The sequence below is a fragment of the Melospiza georgiana genome, chromosome 1 (assembly GCF_028018845.1).
Source record: "Melospiza georgiana isolate bMelGeo1 chromosome 1, bMelGeo1.pri, whole genome shotgun sequence".
Taxonomy (NCBI): domain Eukaryota; kingdom Metazoa; phylum Chordata; class Aves; order Passeriformes; family Passerellidae; genus Melospiza; species Melospiza georgiana.
Genome location: NC_080430.1, coordinates 149,553,235 through 149,571,645, shown reverse-complemented (window position 1 = coordinate 149,571,645; position 18,411 = coordinate 149,553,235). Strand labels below are relative to the sequence as shown.

General features: G+C 42.5%; 1 protein-coding gene across 1 annotated transcript in view; it reads left to right on the top strand.

The window, feature by feature from the left end:
* Window positions 1-18,411, top strand: part of COL22A1 (collagen type XXII alpha 1 chain) — a 218,612-nt gene that overhangs the window by 9,988 nt on the left and 190,213 nt on the right. The window contains exons 2-3 of the mRNA XM_058040754.1: window positions 5,419-5,583; window positions 9,722-10,288. Of these exons, the coding sequence (XP_057896737.1) occupies window positions 5,487-5,583; window positions 9,722-10,288 (664 nt within the window). The 5' untranslated portion in view covers window positions 5,419-5,486. The remainder of the gene's footprint in view (window positions 1-5,418; window positions 5,584-9,721; window positions 10,289-18,411) is intronic.

Here is an 18,411-nt window from a genome sequence, read left to right as displayed (position 1 = left end):
GTTAAGGAGTCAAGAGTAGCTGTATTCTAATTCTGACCTTGCCTCAGGGCTCCTTGTGTGGGCACGTGCAGCGCCACAGAGGTTAAAGGAACATTTCTCAGGCTGCAAATTAGGAAATGCCCATGTTGAGTTAATCCTTGGAGTGTGCTTCATGGCCCTCTAGGATTTTTGGCTATGCTCCTTTTTAGGATTTTTTCCACTCAACTCCTGTTTGGTTGTGTCTCCTGGACAGGTACCTATCACTTAGGGAACAGCCATGTATTATTTATCCTCCTAAATGATCAGTTTGTACTTTATTTCTTGCACAATCAAACACTTCCAATTGCAGCAATATTAATCATTCATGGGCCTGGGCAGTTCCAGCCCCAAGTGCCTCAGGGCAGTAATAGAGTTCAGCAAAGGCAAACAAATCGATGGGTGGAATGGTCTGCTGATCTTTCCCACTGCCCCATTTCATCTCCCATAAAGCTGAAAAACTGCTTTGGCTCACATTCATGTTCACCATCACCCTGCATCTGATCAGATTTTTAGGGATTGGGATAGAAGTTGCTCTTAAAATGGATGTAGCCCAGAGAAGCTGTGGCTGCCCCATCCCTGGAAGTGTTCAAGGCCAGGCTGGATGGATCTCTGAGCATCCTGGTCTAGTGGAAGGTGTCCCTGTGCATGGCAAGGGTTTGAATGAGATCATCCTGGAGGTCTCTTCCAACCCAAACAATTCTGTGATTCTATCATTGCAAATGAAGAGAAGAGATGTTCCACTCCCTGCAGCCTCACCAGTACTTTGAGCAGATGTTGAAGAAATTTTGCTAGCAGGGTGCATGAATCATCTACCATACTGTGGGTCTGCTAGTACTCTCCTCCTTGATTTCAGCAGACTTTGGCTCTGTTGTATTTGAGCAAAGTACCTCAGGAACAGCTCTGCTGTTAGCAGAGAATTTTCTGCTCTGTTATTCACATGGGTTTTTAAACAATGTCCACTGAAATCAATGTGCCTCTTTTCATTAACTGCAGTTGGCTTTGGATCAGGCCTGGGAAGATGCACATCTTCCAGAAATGCCATTGGACAATTTCTTTAAAAATCATCGAACAAAGATATATGACCCATGGGATGATCAGCAGGGAAGAAAGTCCCATCTCTCTTTTATACAGTTGGCTTCCTGCTCATATCAGCAATAATTTAGATAATTAAATTGCTTAGTTCAGTAGTTGGAAGAAGCACAATCAACAAGCTGACTCCACTAAGATGTCAGATGTATTAGTGTGCTGGGTTTTATATTTGTTTTTCTTTTTTGTGTGTGTGTGAAAAGCTGTATAATTGGACACTGTCTTTTTCACCCCCAGCTAACCTCTTCTTCAGAGGAGCATACCAAAGACATTTAAAATCACATTATGAATGCCAGCATAGTTACAACATTTATATGGCATATGGTGATGTTCAGTGGCAGCAGACGAATGGATGAAATCAAGCACAATAATAGAATCAGCCCCCCTTGAATTTAACAGTAAGACAAACCATTCAGTGGTATAATTTAGTAATATGCAAGCCAAAGCTTGAATATTTTAATGAGGAGTCTAAAGTACATAACTGGGCATACTTTTAACATTTAACTTTGATTCAGTGGTCTTTGTTCTGTCCCTGTGGGGTCTTTGAACTTTTCCTCACATGAGGTAGGAAAAGTTTTATTTAATCACACTCCTGAAATGCTCATCTTACTGTGACTCCAGGTTTATTTTGTTTTGTTTTATGAATATTTGTGGCTGAATCACTGCTCTGAAGAATGAAGGAGATCAGAGAAAGTGTTCTGTGTTGTTCCATCTCTGACTCACGTGGGTTTTGCTGTTTGTGGCATCTCTCAAACCAGGACAGAAGAGCAGTATCTGGAGAGGCTGAGATTGGGTATATCCAGAGCCAGTGCAAATTGCTTCTCCTAGAAGTGCCATGAAGTTTTCTTCTCTGCCACATTCTCTGTGTCTGCCCCCTCTGTGTCTTTCCTTTTATTTTTTTGAGGTGCCACTCCTAAACAAACAATTTTGCTCCTCATTTTGCACAAAGACATTCTTCATCCTTGTTTTCTGAATTGCAGTGTTGAGATGAGAAATCCAAGTTCCTCTTTGGCTCTTTTTTTTTTTTTTTTTTAATGGATGTTTTTTGCTCTGCATTCCCCAAGGAGTATTTACTTATTGTTCAAAACTAGAGAGACCTTACCATGGACTGACCTAAAACTCCACACTAACCCCCCCAAAAAGCCATCCTGAAGATGAAAGTTATATAGAACTCATGCCTATCTTTTGCATATTGTTTGTTCAGCTGTGAGATGGTATGAATAGCTTTATGCTGTGCTTGTATTTTGAGTGTAAAGAGCTCACTCTAACATTCACCGACTTCCCAGCCAGGATGCCATTCCCACATCATGTTTGCATGTAGCCAGAAGTATTCACTTCTTTCTTTTTTTCCCATTAAACTATTAAAAAGACAGACACGGAGTCCACAGTTCAGTAATAAACTCGGACGTGATAGGATTTGTCAGTTCTTTTTGCAATATCCCATAATGCATCACAAGGGAATCCCAAGGTGATGTTTGTGAAATAAAAAGAAAATGGGAGATATTTTTAAATTATGTACGTTGACTTAGGCCTCTTTGAGCAAAATTATTCCCACATGATAGGCTGAACTAAAAATAACAGTAATTAAAAAGAAATCCATGTTGGCCATTTGGAAATAGGGTTAAATATAGAGAATTTCTTAGACTTTGATCACTCTGAAAACTAAACTGTCTCAATTTTGGCTCCTTTTTGACCTTTTCTCCTGGAAAGGGAAATAAATAGTGATCAGCTGCTGCAATTTCAAACTGGGCTCAGTCTCAAAGTGGCTGACTGAGGTGGGAAAGAAACAAGTGTGGAAAACCCATAGCTAAAAATATTTTATTTCCAACCTTTCTTAAAACTCCTCTGAAGACTTCATTGCCATGACATGAGTCCTGTTGATGTGAATAGGGCAATTTTCTGTCACTGGTATATTTGTACATAAAGTGGTTGCAAGTTAAGAGACTTGGTTCAATTCTTTATGCTATAAAAGTGGATAAAAAATTATATATTTTGGCCTGAATGCAAGAATAATATTGAACCATAAATGTGTATTAAAGCCACCACAAGTTATGATTATAGATTTTAACCAGATGTTCTGATTTGATTTGTGGCTTTTTCTTCCCGCACTATTTTTAGCCTAAATGGCTGCTCTGAGACACCTTGCAGCACTCAAAATGCAGAAATGAGCCCTTGAAGTGTTCTGGCAAGGAGGGGAGATGAATGAGCCCTTAGAGACAGAGCCCTCAGGCCTGGCTGTGGAGGAAGTTCTTCTGCTGGGGTGGAATCCCACACGCACCCAGTGAGCCCCATCCACCAAACTGCGTCTGCTGCTCACAGAGCCCGGACTGTTCTGCTGACTGACACCAGCTGGTGCTCTGCTCCTTTTATCCTGGCCTGCTGTGGGTTAGCAGCTGGCCAAGACTGTTTTTAAGAGTGTATTTATAAAACTTCACAGCCGTGCAAGCCCAGATACGGAGCGAGGACGTTTTGAGCGCGGCGCTGGAAGCGCAGGATGTCTCCTGGCAGATCTGGTTTCCCAGCTCTTGCTGCTGCTGCCACAAACCTGCTGTCCCGTCACTTGTGCCCAAAAACAATGTTTCCTAAAAAAATCCAGGGGAGCAGAAACCTTGGGCTGAAGGGTCCCATGGATATTTAAAGTCATGCCTGTCCTGATCCCTCTGCAGGCGGCTGCCTGATTGGTATTTCAATAACGTGCTTATTTAGAAGGAAATTCTAACTCCTGTAGGGCACAGTGGTATTTTCATGCCTTTTTTACCCTGCAGCCTTTTCCAGCTGGCTCAAAGCTGAACACCTCACTGTCTGGTAGGGACATCGTCTGGCTGAGGTGTAAACTACAGCACCTGATTGTGTCCTTTGTATTTAGGGTTGGTACATGAATAAATATGATTTTTTTAAAATCTTTCTTGTATTTATATTCCACTGCTGGCAGATACTTCTAAATTTTATTTACAGGGAATGGTTTATTATATGTATTGCTTTTCTCCTTGTCTGCATAGGATACAGACTTCTGAAAATAACCTGGTTTTTATCTTTTGGAAAGAGCCTGTATTTTTTGTTGGGATAAGGATTTATAGTGACATCTTGACAACTTCATAAAGTTTTTTCCCCTTTTTAATTTCCTAAACCAGCGCAACATGCTGAGATACATGGTTGAGATAGGCCCAACATCTGAGTGATCAAAACGGGTTTTGAACAAATGCTGACGCCACCATTCTTCCTGTCTGTGATTCCCACAGAACCTTATTGCTTTGAAAAGAAATACCCTAGAAGGCATAATTGACTCTGCAGCAATGAACTACATCAGACAGTGTCCCCTTCATGACTTCTACCCAGCTATCAACAGTGAGAAGCAGACGTGCATGTTAAAAGACTGAGAAGGCACAACTTCCCCAAGAAAATGGACAAAAATCATTAGAATCCTTAAAAAGGAAAAGAAAGAATCAGGAGATGGGGAAAAGTTTTTGAAAATAATGCCTCAGGCAGTGAGAGCTGCAGAGTGGAAGCTTGTTTCTACCTTCTGGGTGTTCAAACAGTAGATCAAACTGCAATGACTTCATGATATAATAAAAAATAATAAAACAAGGGCAATAACAGATTTTTTTTTTAAAGTGTCGATCTAGTGTTAGAAAACACAGCTTAACTTTTAAAAGCTCAGCCACTTTGCCTGGCTTCTTACAATACCTTCTGACTTCAGTGACTCCACTCAAAGTCAACCCAAACCAAAGACCTTATATTGAAGATAACCCTGAGCTTTTGTACATCTTTAAGCTAAATAGTGAAAGACATGTTTTGAAACTGCTGAGTTTACTCTTGCAGAGAAGGACTGATGTCAACAAATACGTGCATGAAAACAGTGGTGTATTTTTAGCATTTGCCATTTTTGGGGCTCCAGAGCTGAAAGCAGTGATGGGTGAAGTGGCAACGGGTTGTGTGTGTGATTTGTAGTGGTTTGTATCTGGGCTCTGTGTTGTGTATCTCCTAATGATGAATGCGTGGGAGGGCCAGGTCAGGAATGGTTTCCACTCCAGTGCGCTGATTGTGTAGTTGGCAGTGGGCTCAATTAAAGTATAATAATCTGGTAATCTCTCTCCTGTTTCCATTCAGCTGCTTCACAGTGAATAGAGCCAGTGAACGAGTATAGCTTTTGAAAAGTAGGTGAACTCCTGCCTCTTTGTCTGAGCAGTTTATGTCTAGTCAAGTAAAATGACAGGCAGAGGAGGCGACTCTCCAGAACGTTGCTCTCATGCCTCGCATCATTACTGCCGTTGGCGCTGCTGCGCGATAACACTCGCTCTTTATTTCCCTTTCCAGGCTGCGGGTTGGATTTCCAGCAAGCTTCGCACCCCGGAGAAAAGAGGAGCTGATGTGAGAGAGGAGAAATGGATACGTCCATGGTGGGAAGGTGCCGTGTGCCCCAGCTCCTGGTTCTTCTCACGTTGGTGCTCAGCGGGGAGAGAACCGCGGCACAGAGAGCAGGTACGCGCTCCACTCGCTGCCCCGGAGCTGCTGGGCTCTCCCATGATGGGAACCATCAGCTCCAGGAGGAAATCTATAAACAGCCCAAGATATTTACTGCTGGAAATCTGTAAAACAGGCCTTAGGGATGGAGAAAGCTCAAGGGTCAAGGCTGTGATTGACCTGGGGTCTTTGGTTCTACTGCAGGCATAGAAAGTTTAGCTCAGCTGCCCACAGCAAGAGGAGCAGCTCAGCACAGCTTGCTCCGGATGTGCTCCATCTACCCCACACTGGCATGGAGGTGATCACTTCCTCCATTGCCTCCTGTGGGTGTCAGATGAGACCTGGTGAATCTTCTGCCTGGCTGGGACTTCCCTGTGAGCTAAACAGGGCCAGGGCACTCTTCATACCCTCCCCTGACTCCAGACACTTGAAGGATGCGTTGATGTGGTGCTTAGGGACATGGTTTAGTGATGGACTTGACAATGTTGGGCTAATGGTTGAACTTCATGATCTTAAGGGTCTTTGCCAACCTAAATGACTCTAGGATTCTGTGTTTTCTCTCTTGTCTGGTTATCAGCTTGGTTTCTGGCACAGCTTTTGGCCTGGGCTCATGAACCCTCTCCCCCAAATGCCACAGAATGCATTAGAGGATGGTGTAGCTCAGGGACTGTTCTTACGGGGATCCTTGATAAGGACACGTTGCTTTTTGTGTGGCAGCAAGAAGAGTTATCTGACATCAGTGATGCCACACCTCAAATGAAAAGTGGTTGTAGACCCACACAATTTTTTATAAGAGTCCAAAGGCATTTTGAGATGGAAGTTTTTTGTCTCTTTTTCTAGGAAAGCTGCTATTCTGTGGGCTTGGGTAATTTATAAGAAAGGAAAGACTTTTTTAGACCTTTTTCAGTTTAAGGAACAGCTGCTTTACAGCTTTCCTATATGATCTGTCTATGGTTTTTTTGGGTGAAGTTTACCAGAAATAAATACCTAGTAACCAAACAAAGTGAAATCTCACTTTTTTTTTCTGCTTCTGGGCCTGTCACAGGCAGAATATAGTGAAGCCATTTATATGTTCATTCTGTGCTTACTTTAAATAATTTTGGGCTTATGGCTTGTTTGTGAACTATTTTTAAAGGAAATATTGCAAAACAGTTGGTTCAGTGTCTGAGTAGATGAGCACAACTCTTTGAATTGTGCTCCTAGAGAGCATTTCTGCAATTACAAAACTGAAATTTTGCTATCTCCCATATTCCCTTAACATGAATTGAATTGTTTCTGCCAGTAAACAGTACTGTTATGGCATTCTTGGAAAACAATAAATTTTGTCTAGCAGTGGACATTAGAGTGCTGAAAATGTAGATTAATATTTACTAAAAGCATTTCTGCAGCATTTCATCTCACTGCCACCAGGTCTGTAAGCAAAAAATCACCAATGCCAAAAAAAATGATCCTGAAAGACCATGTTTTTCCTCCCTGCAATACTGCCTTGAATAGGCATCACTTTTTAAACCTTAACTCCCCCTTGTTTTAAGGCTCATTGCCCTTGAACACAGACAGGATTCATTCTGTCTGTTCTGTTTGTTTTGAAATTGCTCTTGTCTCACCTGCTGAGAGTCATTAAAATAAGTAAGAGGAAGGTCTTGTGGGTGTTGCTCTCTAGTTAGTCTCACCTAATTAACATTCTTCCAGCCAGAATAGATTAATATAATAATGAATTTGGGAAGGAGGCAAGGTGGAGAAGTGTAAGCTTCTTTCTTACATTTTACTGTTCATATTTTTGCGTTTTATATTCTCCAAAAATCAAGCAGAACCATAATTGAGAGCCCAGCTGATATTCACAGAAGTAACTTGCATGCCATAGCATAAAATGGTTTAAACCATCATCTCCACTCTCAGATTGCCTTTGAAAGTGTTTTCCCAGAGAGACTTTTCTTGCTCTGGAGTTAGAGACAAGCACTCCCTCACTCACAAAATGCCATCACAGAACACAGTCCCACATGCAGGTTTTGGCTGGGACACAGTTAATTTTCCTCACAGTAGCTGCTCTGGGGCTGTGCTTTGGATTTGTGCTGGAAACAGTGCTGATGACACAGGGATGTTTTTGTTACTGCTGAGCAGAGCTCACACTGAGCCAAAGACTTTTTATTCCTCTTCCCACCAGCCAGGAGGCTGGGGAGAACAAGAAATTGGGAGGGGAAAAAGTTGGGACAGCTGCCCCCAACCGATCAAAGGGACATCCCAAACCATATCATGCTCAGAAATAAAACTCTGGGGGGACACTTGGCTGGAGACTCCTGCATGGGGACTGTGACTCAGTCAGTGGTGAGCAACTTTTTTCATTTGCATCACTCCTTTTTCTTGGGTTTTATTTATATATCTTTGGCTTTTTTTGCTTTTCATTACAATTTAATTATTTTTTTTTATTTTATAGTTTATTTTATTTTATTTATAAACTTTCTTCTCTCAACCCATGAGTTTTCCACCTTTCACCTTCCCAATTCTCTTCCCTCCAGTCCTGCTGAGGGCAGTGAGCGAGGGGCTGTGTGGTGCTCAGTTTCCAGCTGGGCTTAAACCACAACAACAGGTTGTTTCCAAAGAGATCCCCTGTGGATGGGCTGGTCCCAATGTGGTCCCAATCCCGTGTGCAGAGGTTGTTCCCCACAGGCCCTGCAGCAGCTGGGATGTGCTGGGATGGGCTCTGCTACAGAAATCAACACAGCAGCAGGTGATGCTCCTTTCTCATCGCCTGCCACACTCCAGGTGTACATCAATCACTCTCATGGTCATCATGAAATGCCTTGAGCACTGACCTACTCTTTTACAATGCTTTTACTCTTTTCTGAAGGCAAATCTTCTCTGTGTAGCTGAGCTATCCACTCCCTCCTTTCCAGAGCCATGGGCTGTTGAGGAATTCTTCCATTCCAAGGCAGGGTGACAATCCTGGGATAAGCAAAAAGATCCAGAGATAATTTGCGTCAAAATCTGAGTGTGAGAGAAGAATCTGTGACCTTCCTGTAGGTTCAAATGCTGTAATTCAGTAGGAAATGTGTAACTCTACCACTGGTCAAACATGCAGTTGTAGTTTTTGAGACAAGGTGAGACAAGAACTTCTGAAGAAGCAATGGTTGGCAGCTGTGACCAAACTGACTTTGTGGAGCAGGTTTCAGTCTTAAAACTCTATGGTCTAAAATATTGTTTAAATAAATATAAGCATAATTACTATGCCTAATGAATATAAGCATATTTATATATATATATACCTTTTCTCCAGTTGGGGCATTATATTGATGACTCTTGGGCACTTTTATGGACCTAGTGCTTCCTGACTTGAGTGTATCCAGAAACAGCTAAAAAACATCTCTTGAGAGATCCCCTTTTTTTGGCAAGTGTCTGACAAATATGCAATCAGTCTGGATTGATATAGGGCAAGCAAGTTGCAATTAAAATAGCTTTTTGCTTTGGATTATACAGGCCTCATATTGCAAATATCAAGGTTGGAGGCAAAGGGATGGTTGTGGGGATAAGTGAACTTTTCCCTTACAAGGCAGCTGCCCTTTGTTATTGAGGAACACATTCCAAAATTCAGTAAGTCATCATTTAGTCAATAGGCAGTGGCAGAAAGCCTCAAATTTTAAATAATCTTGTTACAGGCCTGCTACACCAACATATCATGCTGGGCAAAAGAACTGCTTCTAGCTAAGCATAAATGGATCATAACATTAATGCAAGAGGGGACATGAAAGCTTCATTACTCAGGGTCAGGATTGGCATAGGCAAGGTCAGGACAGGGCTTTTGATCTGTCCAGGTCATTCCAGAGCACTGCCTGAGCAAAGGCACTGCAATGACGTGAGAAAAATATCTTCATGCAGGGGGTATAGCTGAAGGATTGAGCTGAAGTAGTTAGAAACAGAAAATGGAAAGGGTTTGCATTTCAAAGCTGAGTCTGTGCTGCTCTGTAGATGTCCTGAAACTGATGAGGTGAATCACAGGGAAGAAGAGCCTGGAATCTGCTCTTCCTCTGCAGGATAGGGAGAGGGTTTGCTGCCTGCTGCCTCCTCCAAACTGCTCCCTAGGGAGCTGTGTCCAGGGAAGATTTGCTCTGTCTGGTCCTCTGCGTTTATCTCCCCTTAACAACGTGTTCTGCCTCTCCTGCAGGTTGCAAGAGCGTTCACTACGACCTTGTCTTCCTCTTGGACGCCTCCTCCAGCGTTGGAAAAGAAGATTTTGAGAAAGTTCGTCAGTGGGTGTCCAATTTGGTGGAAACCTTTGAGATTGGCCCAGACAAGACCCGAGTGGGGGTGGTGCGGTACAGCGACCGGCCGAGCACAGAGTTCGACCTGGGCAAGCACAGAACCCGTGAGGAGATCAAGGAGGCTGCACGACAGATCCAGTACTATGGGGGCAACACCAACACTGGAGATGCTCTCAGGTACATCACCACCTACAGTTTTTCCAAAGAAGCCGGTGGGAGACTTAGTGATCGAACTGTTAAAAAAGTGGCCATCCTTTTGACTGATGGAAGGAGCCAGGATTTTGTCTTGGATCCAGCCACTGCAGCCCATCAGGCTGGGATTAGGATTTTTGCTGTGGGTGTTGGAGAAGCCTTAAAAGAGGAACTTGATGAGATTGCTTCAGAGCCCAAGTCTGCTCATGTGTTTCATGTCTCTGATTACAACGCCATCGATAAAATTCGGGGGAAGCTGAGGAGGCGTCTCTGTGAGAGTAAGTAGAGCCTTCCTTTCTGCACAATTAGAATAGGTTCAGTCCATGGATGTGAATATTAGATATGCTAATTTAATGTAGATATGAAAAGGTATGATTGTTTTCTTTCATGCTTATGCTTCTTTATTTTCCTGTCTTCTACCCAGTTCCACTCTGTAAGAGATCACTGTTCAAGGCCAGGTTGGGTGCAGCTTTGAGCAGCCTGATCTAGTGGAGTACTGCTTATGGCAGGGATTTGGAATTAGGTGATCTTTAAGGTCCCTTCCAGCCCAAAGTATTCTTTGATGTTGTGATTCTATGATTTTACTACAGAAGATGTGATGGATTTTTCTGGCAAGTCAGTATTAATTATAGGTCATCTTCCAGAGTAAACCATGAATTCCCTTTTGGCTCTGATATACTTCAAATACTTTGTAATAATTTAGACTACTTAATATGAATAGTGACATCTTATTCATATCCAGATTTTGGTTTACTTTGTATAGGACCTTTTCCCCCCTTATTTTCTGGCACTGTACCATGAAGAGAATGCTCTGGGTGCTGCTGGGGATGATCCTTAAGGAAGCAAAGGGAAGTTTGTGCTTTTCTGCCCCTCAGCATCTCAACTCTACTAAATGGTGTTCTCTAGTGCTCTGGCTGCCAACAGCATAAGCATTGGTGATGTTTTGAATGACTTCTAATGGAGAAAAGTGTGGGGATTTGCACTGCATAAATGACCCTGATTTTCCAGTTCCTTGATGAGGAGGATGGGAAGGCATTGTGGCTGCTATCTCCCAGCACTTAAATAGGAGCAGCAATCACACAGCCTGTTCTTCCACCACTGATAAATCACTCTCTTGTTCATAGTGACTGCATGAAAGCTGCCTGGTTTTGCTGCTTTTTGCAGTGTTTGCTGTGATTACTGTGAACAGGCCATGATGTTATGAAGATCTGTTATTGCTTTCTGGAACCTCCCTTTGCAAAATAAAAAGCTCTGGGCTTATGTAGAGTCCTTAAAGAGTGACAAGTGCAAGCAGGCAGAGTCTAGTTGACATTACCCAGCAATATCAAGATGTTTCTTCTTTTTTATCCTAAACATAAATGGATAATGGAGGGTGTAATCCCAATACAAGTGGAAGTCATGGGGAATAATAACTGTAAGCTATGCAGACTGAAGGAGCTTGGTTTTTTTCTGTGAAAATCTTATGTAATCATACACACTGTGATGGTGCTCACTGGGGTCTTAGGATGAGGGAAGAGATGAGGATGTGACTCCATGTTTCAGAAGGCTTGATTTATTATTTTATGTTATATATTATATTAAAACTATACTAAAAGAATAGAAGAAAGGATTTTATCAGAAGGCTAGCTAAGAATAGAAAAGGAAGAATGATAACAAGAGCTTCTGTCTCAGACAGAGAGTCCAAGACAGCTGACTGTGATTGCCCATTAATTAGAAACAACATTCCACAGCAGCAGATAATCATTGTTTATATTTTGTTCCTGAGGCCTCTCAGCTTCTCAGGAATAAAAATCCTAAGGAAAGGATTTTTCATAAAATGTGTCTGTGACATACACTCAACTGGGCTCTAGTAGAAAATGGCAAACCCTTCCAACTGGCACACTTGACCAACTCAACATCCTGTTGCAGCTGCTGAACACTAAAAGTGTGATTTTCCTTTGCAATTCTCTCTCTTTCCTTTTCCAAAGCAAGTGTTTACTCTGCTTTTTACCTGGGACATCATTTGTTGCCTGCTCAAAAAAATATTTTACCTGCCTGTCAGAGTATAAAACCATCTATCTGTGGCTTTCTGAGCCCATCCTGTGTCCACACAGACCAGCATAACACTTCTCCTTGGATTGCAAAGGATCACTGGAGCATCCTTCATCCTGGATGACAGTCACTCCCCAAGTGTTTGCTTCCACCTGCACTGGTGAGCTCAGTGAGAAATGGGGGCTGTGCTCAGTTCAGCACACATCTCTGCTGCTCCTTCCTCCTGGGGGGAGGACTCCTCACACTCTTCCCCTGCTCTGGCATCAGCTCCTCCCTCCTCGTGTCCACAGGTCCTGCCAGGAGTTTTCTCCACATGGGCTGGGTCACAGCCTCCTTTGGGCATCCCCCTGCTCCTGTGTGGGTCCTGCAGGGGCTGCAGGGGGATCTCTGCTCCCCCAGGGGCTGCAGGGGCACAGCTGCTTCTCCATGGGCTGTGCAGGGGCTGCAGGGGAACCTCAGCTCTGGCACCTGGAGCATCTCCTGGGCCTCCTTCTGCACTGGGGCTACTCCTCTCTCATGGTCCCACTTCTCACCTCTGACTGCACTTTCTCCTGTATTGTAACTTTTTACCCTTAAATCAAATTCTCTTGCATAGTGACTTTTTACCCTTTACCCTTAAATTTTACCCTACAATCCCAGAGTCTTCCCTGAATTTTTTCTTCCTGCATTTAAGACAGGGAAGGTGTTCTTTAGCAGAATCAGTGTTATCATACTTATTTAATTTATTGCTTTGCATGCAGAAAGCTTTCAAGAGGCATGATTTCTAGATCAGGTCTAAAATCTATGAAAATATTGCTAAAACAGAGGAGGAGCTAATGAGAGCATGTCCAGCAGAAATATTCTATTAGAGATAATTTAATTTTTTTGTTACCTGCATTTTTGAGGTAGAAATGTTTTGGGGGGTGAGAGAATGGAGATGGAGAACAGCACCAAGAGATTTCTTGTGCATGTACCACTTTTAAATTCCATGTTAATGCAGCAGGGACAGGAAAGGAGTTCACTGTGATGGCAAAGCCTTCTACATGTTTAGAAGATCAAACTTTTAACAGTTGTTGCAGTTAACTTTCAGTGGTTTTAATGACAGCTCTGCATAAGACATGAACATACAAACCATGTATGGGTGGGTGGAAAACATGACCAGGGCTCATGCCAAGCTGCTGTTTATTTTATGCACATTCTGAGACAAAAGCATCTATTGCCACAGCCAGGCTCTGGTTTTAATAGACATAATCCTGTGTAAGCTCCAGGGAGACACATGAATCAAAGGGTGGAAATGGGAGGAAGATTTTTTTGTACTGACCACTGATGAGTCCTCCAGCCCTGGTGCTGCTACTGAAATGTGGAGGGTTGTGAAGGGCTGTGAATGCTGGATTTCATGCCAGCAGCTGTTCAGAATTGCTTGTCTCAGGTCTCCCTGGACATCTGGCCTAGACTGTCATTCATTTTGCTATATTTGACTGAATTTATTGCTAGGAAGATGTCATTGAGGGCATTAATGGCATTTTAGCTCTCATTTGATCTTGTGGCAGTAAGCATAGCATAATCAAAAAAAACCAACGCATGTCTGCTTAGTAGGACGTTGTGGCAGGGGGAGATATTTTTGCCACACATCTCCATTACATTCTGGACTATAGTTGGCTGGCAAGGATGGATGATGCTTTCACAGGAAAGCAGGATAGACACATATTCTGCTAAAAATTCCAGAGATGCTACGTTTCCTAAATACAGTTCCTGCTTATATGTTGTAGGGATAACAACAGGCAGCTATGGAACACTTAAAAATATACTAGACCAAAGGACTGTCATCACATGAATCTCAGATACTTTGCAAACAGGAGGAGATGAGAATGAATTGTTTCAATAATGAGATGGTACCAATGGTTTGTCATTGATTTCTGTTGATTTAGTGAGGTCTGTGATAAGATATCAAAAGCAGCCACCTGTCCAGATGATTCAAAACATTTATATTTTTATTTTTACATGTCTTTGTTGACTTTGGGTAGGTATGAAGTGCACAAAATATGACATATGCTACCCCTATTCTGTTACTGATGATGAAGGGCTTCCAGCCTTCAAAGCAACCCCTTGAACATCCATCAAAAGGATAGTCTGAAAGCTTCAGAAATGTCCTTTTTTGAGGTTGTCATTGCCCAGGTTCATGATATATTCACAGAAGAACAGCAAGCTGTTTCTGTTTCTTTTTGGCCTTTAGTGCTAAAAATACCTCATGCACAGAGACCATGACAAAGGGTAGGCATCTGAATTGCCATCTCTTCACTGACACTTCCTAACAGACTTATCAGTACAGACAAATCTCACAAAAGTACTGAAATATTGGAACATATCAACACCTAAGGATATATTCCACATTCTGCTGCTTAAGAAGATGTCCAGTTTAAATGCAGGTACTAAGAATTTGACCATCACTTGAAAATCTAGTGGCTTTCAGATGGCTTTGGAAGCCTGTTAAAAGCTCAGCAGACAACTGCTGCTTTTTAAAAAACTGCATCTGGGCAGTGACCCAGCTGATGTCACCTCTGATATGTCCTGCTGCTTCTTGATGCTGCACTCCCTCAGCTGTCCTGGTGCCTTTCTGTTACATCTCCATCTTCCAGCAATCACTTGTGGCACAGACCATGGGATCACTCATCCTTTCATCACCACATTTGCTGGCTAATTGCAGCTTCCTCTGAAGGCATGAAAGGTCTGTGACAGAATTTCCAACTGATTTATCCTTTCCTTGAAACTAAAGGGAAAAAAAGACTTTTCATGGATGTCAGGAGACAAAATGTTTTTTTAGTGGTGATCTTCTGCCATTTAGTTGAGGGACTGTCTGGTATCTTTTGGCTCCTGGAAGCACAGCACAGATATTCAGATATTCTTTTTCTCTTACAGAACCTTTTATTTTCAAATCAAATGTCTGGAACTCTCAGATCTAATTTTCCATTTGGTCCAGTCATCCCAGCTTAGAGAGAAAATGTTCCAGAGCTGGTGTCTGGCAGGCAGCTTTGAACTCTGTAGATGAGCTGTGGCTCCTGGTTGTCCCTCACTTTCTCCACAGATCATGCAGAAGTGATTGTTCTCCCAGGTCATAACTACAGCTCTGTTCTGGCACTGTGTAATCTCCACATCATTTAAATGTTGCATGTCCAAAGAAGGGCATCAAAGCTGGTGAAGGGTCTTTATTGTGAGTCCTTTGAGTGAGGCTGAGGGAGCTGGAACTGTTTATCCTGGAGGAAAGCAGCTGGCTTGGAATCTTATTGTTCTCTACAGTTCCCTGAAAGGATAATAAGTTCCTAGCTTTTATATTTGTCAGATCCTGTACTGCACTAATGTAGAACTGAACCCCATTTAGGGTGTTAGTAAGCTCTCTTCACATTTTGGTCAGACAAAACAACCCCTCCAGGCCTGACAGCCTCAGCCTCAGACCCCAAAAAGCATAAACAAAAGTGAATTGGCAGGAAGCAAACTGGGGGAATAAGACTTCATTACCTGAAGCTGTAACTGGATAATTAACCCCTCATATGCTAATAGATCAAACTTATATCACTCTGAAAAACTTGTGACCATTGTCCATCTTGGGTGGAGTCTGCGAGGCTTTTGCACTGCCTAAGGTGTATCTACTGAGGGCTTTTAATAAATATCTAATTTATTTCCTAACTCAGTCTAGCCTCTGTTCTACGTAGCCATTCCAAGGCACCGCAGCCAGGTGGGGATTTGTCTCTTCTCCTGGGTAACAAGCAAGAAGACAAGAGGAAACAGCCTCAAGTTCCACCAGGGGAGGTTTAGATTGGATATTAAGAAAAATCTTTCACTGAAAGGATTCTCAAGCAATCCTTGAGGAAGAGGCTCTCCAGGGAAGTGTTGGAGTCACCATCCCTGGAGGTATTTAAGAGACATGCAGGTGTAACACCTGGGACATGGTTTAGTGATGGACCTGGCAGTGCTGGGTTCATGGTTGGACTCAATGTTCTTAAGGGTTTTTTCCAGCCCAAAGAATTCCATGATTCTAAATAAATTCTTGTTTTGTTTCGTACTCTGAAATTAATGGGTTTATTCTGAGAGTTACAACAATGCTGTTTTATGACCAGCCCCACTTCTAAAAAGGAAAATCTTATTCTTTCTAACTTCCTTCTCCCATCTGTCAGCACATGCATCTATGTGGCCCCACCATGAACTATAGCAGGAAGCCAATGAACATTTTTTGTTTCCTTTCCCAGATTAGATTTTACTCAGATTTATTTCACCATGCTCTCCCAGGGGAGGAATTGGCACAAGGTGAGAGCAGCTGATAGGAGCAGAAGACCTGGATTGTGTCCTTTGGTGCAGTGCTAGCTCATATCAGCTTGATGAACTTTAGTTATGGACTTCAGAAAATTGAGAAAAATCCTTCATATGCTCCCAAAGCAGACCTGAGCTGGTGTGCTCTGGTTTATGCTGTGCATAAAGTGGATTTCTGGGTGGGTTTTTCCCATCCCAACTCCACTTCTAGTCTTCTTGCTTCTCTTGAATAAACATCTTGCCTAACAAAAATATCCCACTGCAGATGGATCTCGTCAGGATCCTGTCCCATTTTCCTCAGCCAGGCTTTCCAGTACACACAATTGTTGCTGTTTTACTGCTGCCTCAGCTGCTGCTGGTTCAGGGAGGGATGGCAGAGCTGTCTCCTCACTCAGGCTGTGTCTGGCTGGCAGCATCCTGCTGGGGGCTGTTGGTGGGAGGGATGAGCAAGCTGCCACCACCTCCACTCAGACACAGCCTGTCTGTCAGTGCCTCCAGGCAGCACTTTGATATTTCCGTGCACTTGGGTAGCTTTTCTCCTCCAGAATGGATGTTAGCTCCGTTAGAGTTTCAGAGAGTGATTTATTGATTTATTTTCATTCCCTTGTACGTTGGAAAAAGCAATGTCTTAGACACTGCCTTCAGGTGATGAGGGCATTTCAGCATCTGTGGCCTGATTTCTTCTTTTTGCTGAGGGACAAAAGATATGAATCCAAAAGTCATCCAAAATTCAGAGTTTTAGAAATAAGTCTGGGACAGAAAATGGTTTTACTTATTTTCTTTGATGCATTTTGTGAGAAAAGGAGTCTATTCCATACCTGCAACTTCATACAGACCACTTGGAATGTTAATATGGGACTCTGAAGACAGGAATATAATAAAATGAGATCAATTAAACCTTTTGCACTTGCCTTTCTTATCTCTATCTTCTTTCTTTAGCAGTTACAGACAAATAGTAGCATCATAAACTACAGGCAATCACTTTATTTAAAACAGTGAATCTCTGGACTGCCAACAACATCTTGTCTGAAATCACAAAATCTGTCTGGATGATAACATCTCCCTTAAATTGTAATAGGTTTTCTTGCATTTCAGACAAGAAAGCTCTCTGAACACTGTTTGATGTACAGTAAAAATAATTGTAAAGACAAAGACTCAGATTAAAGTAAGTCCCAGATTTAGAAAGAAATATTGAGAAAATCAGGAAAAGCTTGGGTCTCAAAGCCGTATGAAAAAGTAATGTGCTATGGAAGCCATTTCTAAATAATGTAGAAGTGAAGAAGAAATACAGAAATAGGAACAGGCAAAAAGCTGGAACATATTCTTATATGCTGGAAGTATCTTGTTTTTCATCCCTGTCTGCAGCCCATATTGATTTTGCAGGAGTTGTGGATGCTCAGGACTTTCAATATTCAGCTGTGGAGCCCAAAACTTCTCCAGCTGCAGTCAGGAGGAGTTTTCTGTCCAAATGATGGAGTAAAAAAAAAAAAATTTACCCCAAATGATGGGGTAAAAGAGACAGCTCATCCTTTTGGCAGCACTGTCCCTCCTGGTGGGGCTGCTGAGGAATGCTCAGCAGCAAGAACAACCTGTGAAGATGCCAATGCTCAGCAGGAGACGAGGGCAAGGCACTTAAAAACCTCTGAGGCTTTAGGTTTAGTTACAGGCTTTTCTGTCCAAGAAAAACAAAGCAATGAGGAGAAAACCCTTGGCACGTGGCCCTCACAAGTCTTAAATACTTTAAATTTCAGCAGATTTGTGCAGTCAGGCTTTTCTTCCTCCTTCATTTACTACCCCTAAACTGACCTCACACTGAAAGGACACCAGTTACTTAAAGTCTTAGTGTTCTAAGCCTGCTTTGGGGTTAATTTTTATGCTTTATGTGACTTTTCACATGAAAATCTAATGGTAAGTCCCAGCACAATCTATAAATGGAATAGACCATTGCCTGCTGTGGTCAGGTGCATCTGCAAATTAAAGATTTCCTCTGCTCTCCCTCAATTTGGGGATGTAGTTCTTTTTAGGATAGGGAAAGTCTGGTGGTGCTATGGAGATTAATTCCCAGTTCTCCTGATGAACCTGGTAGAAT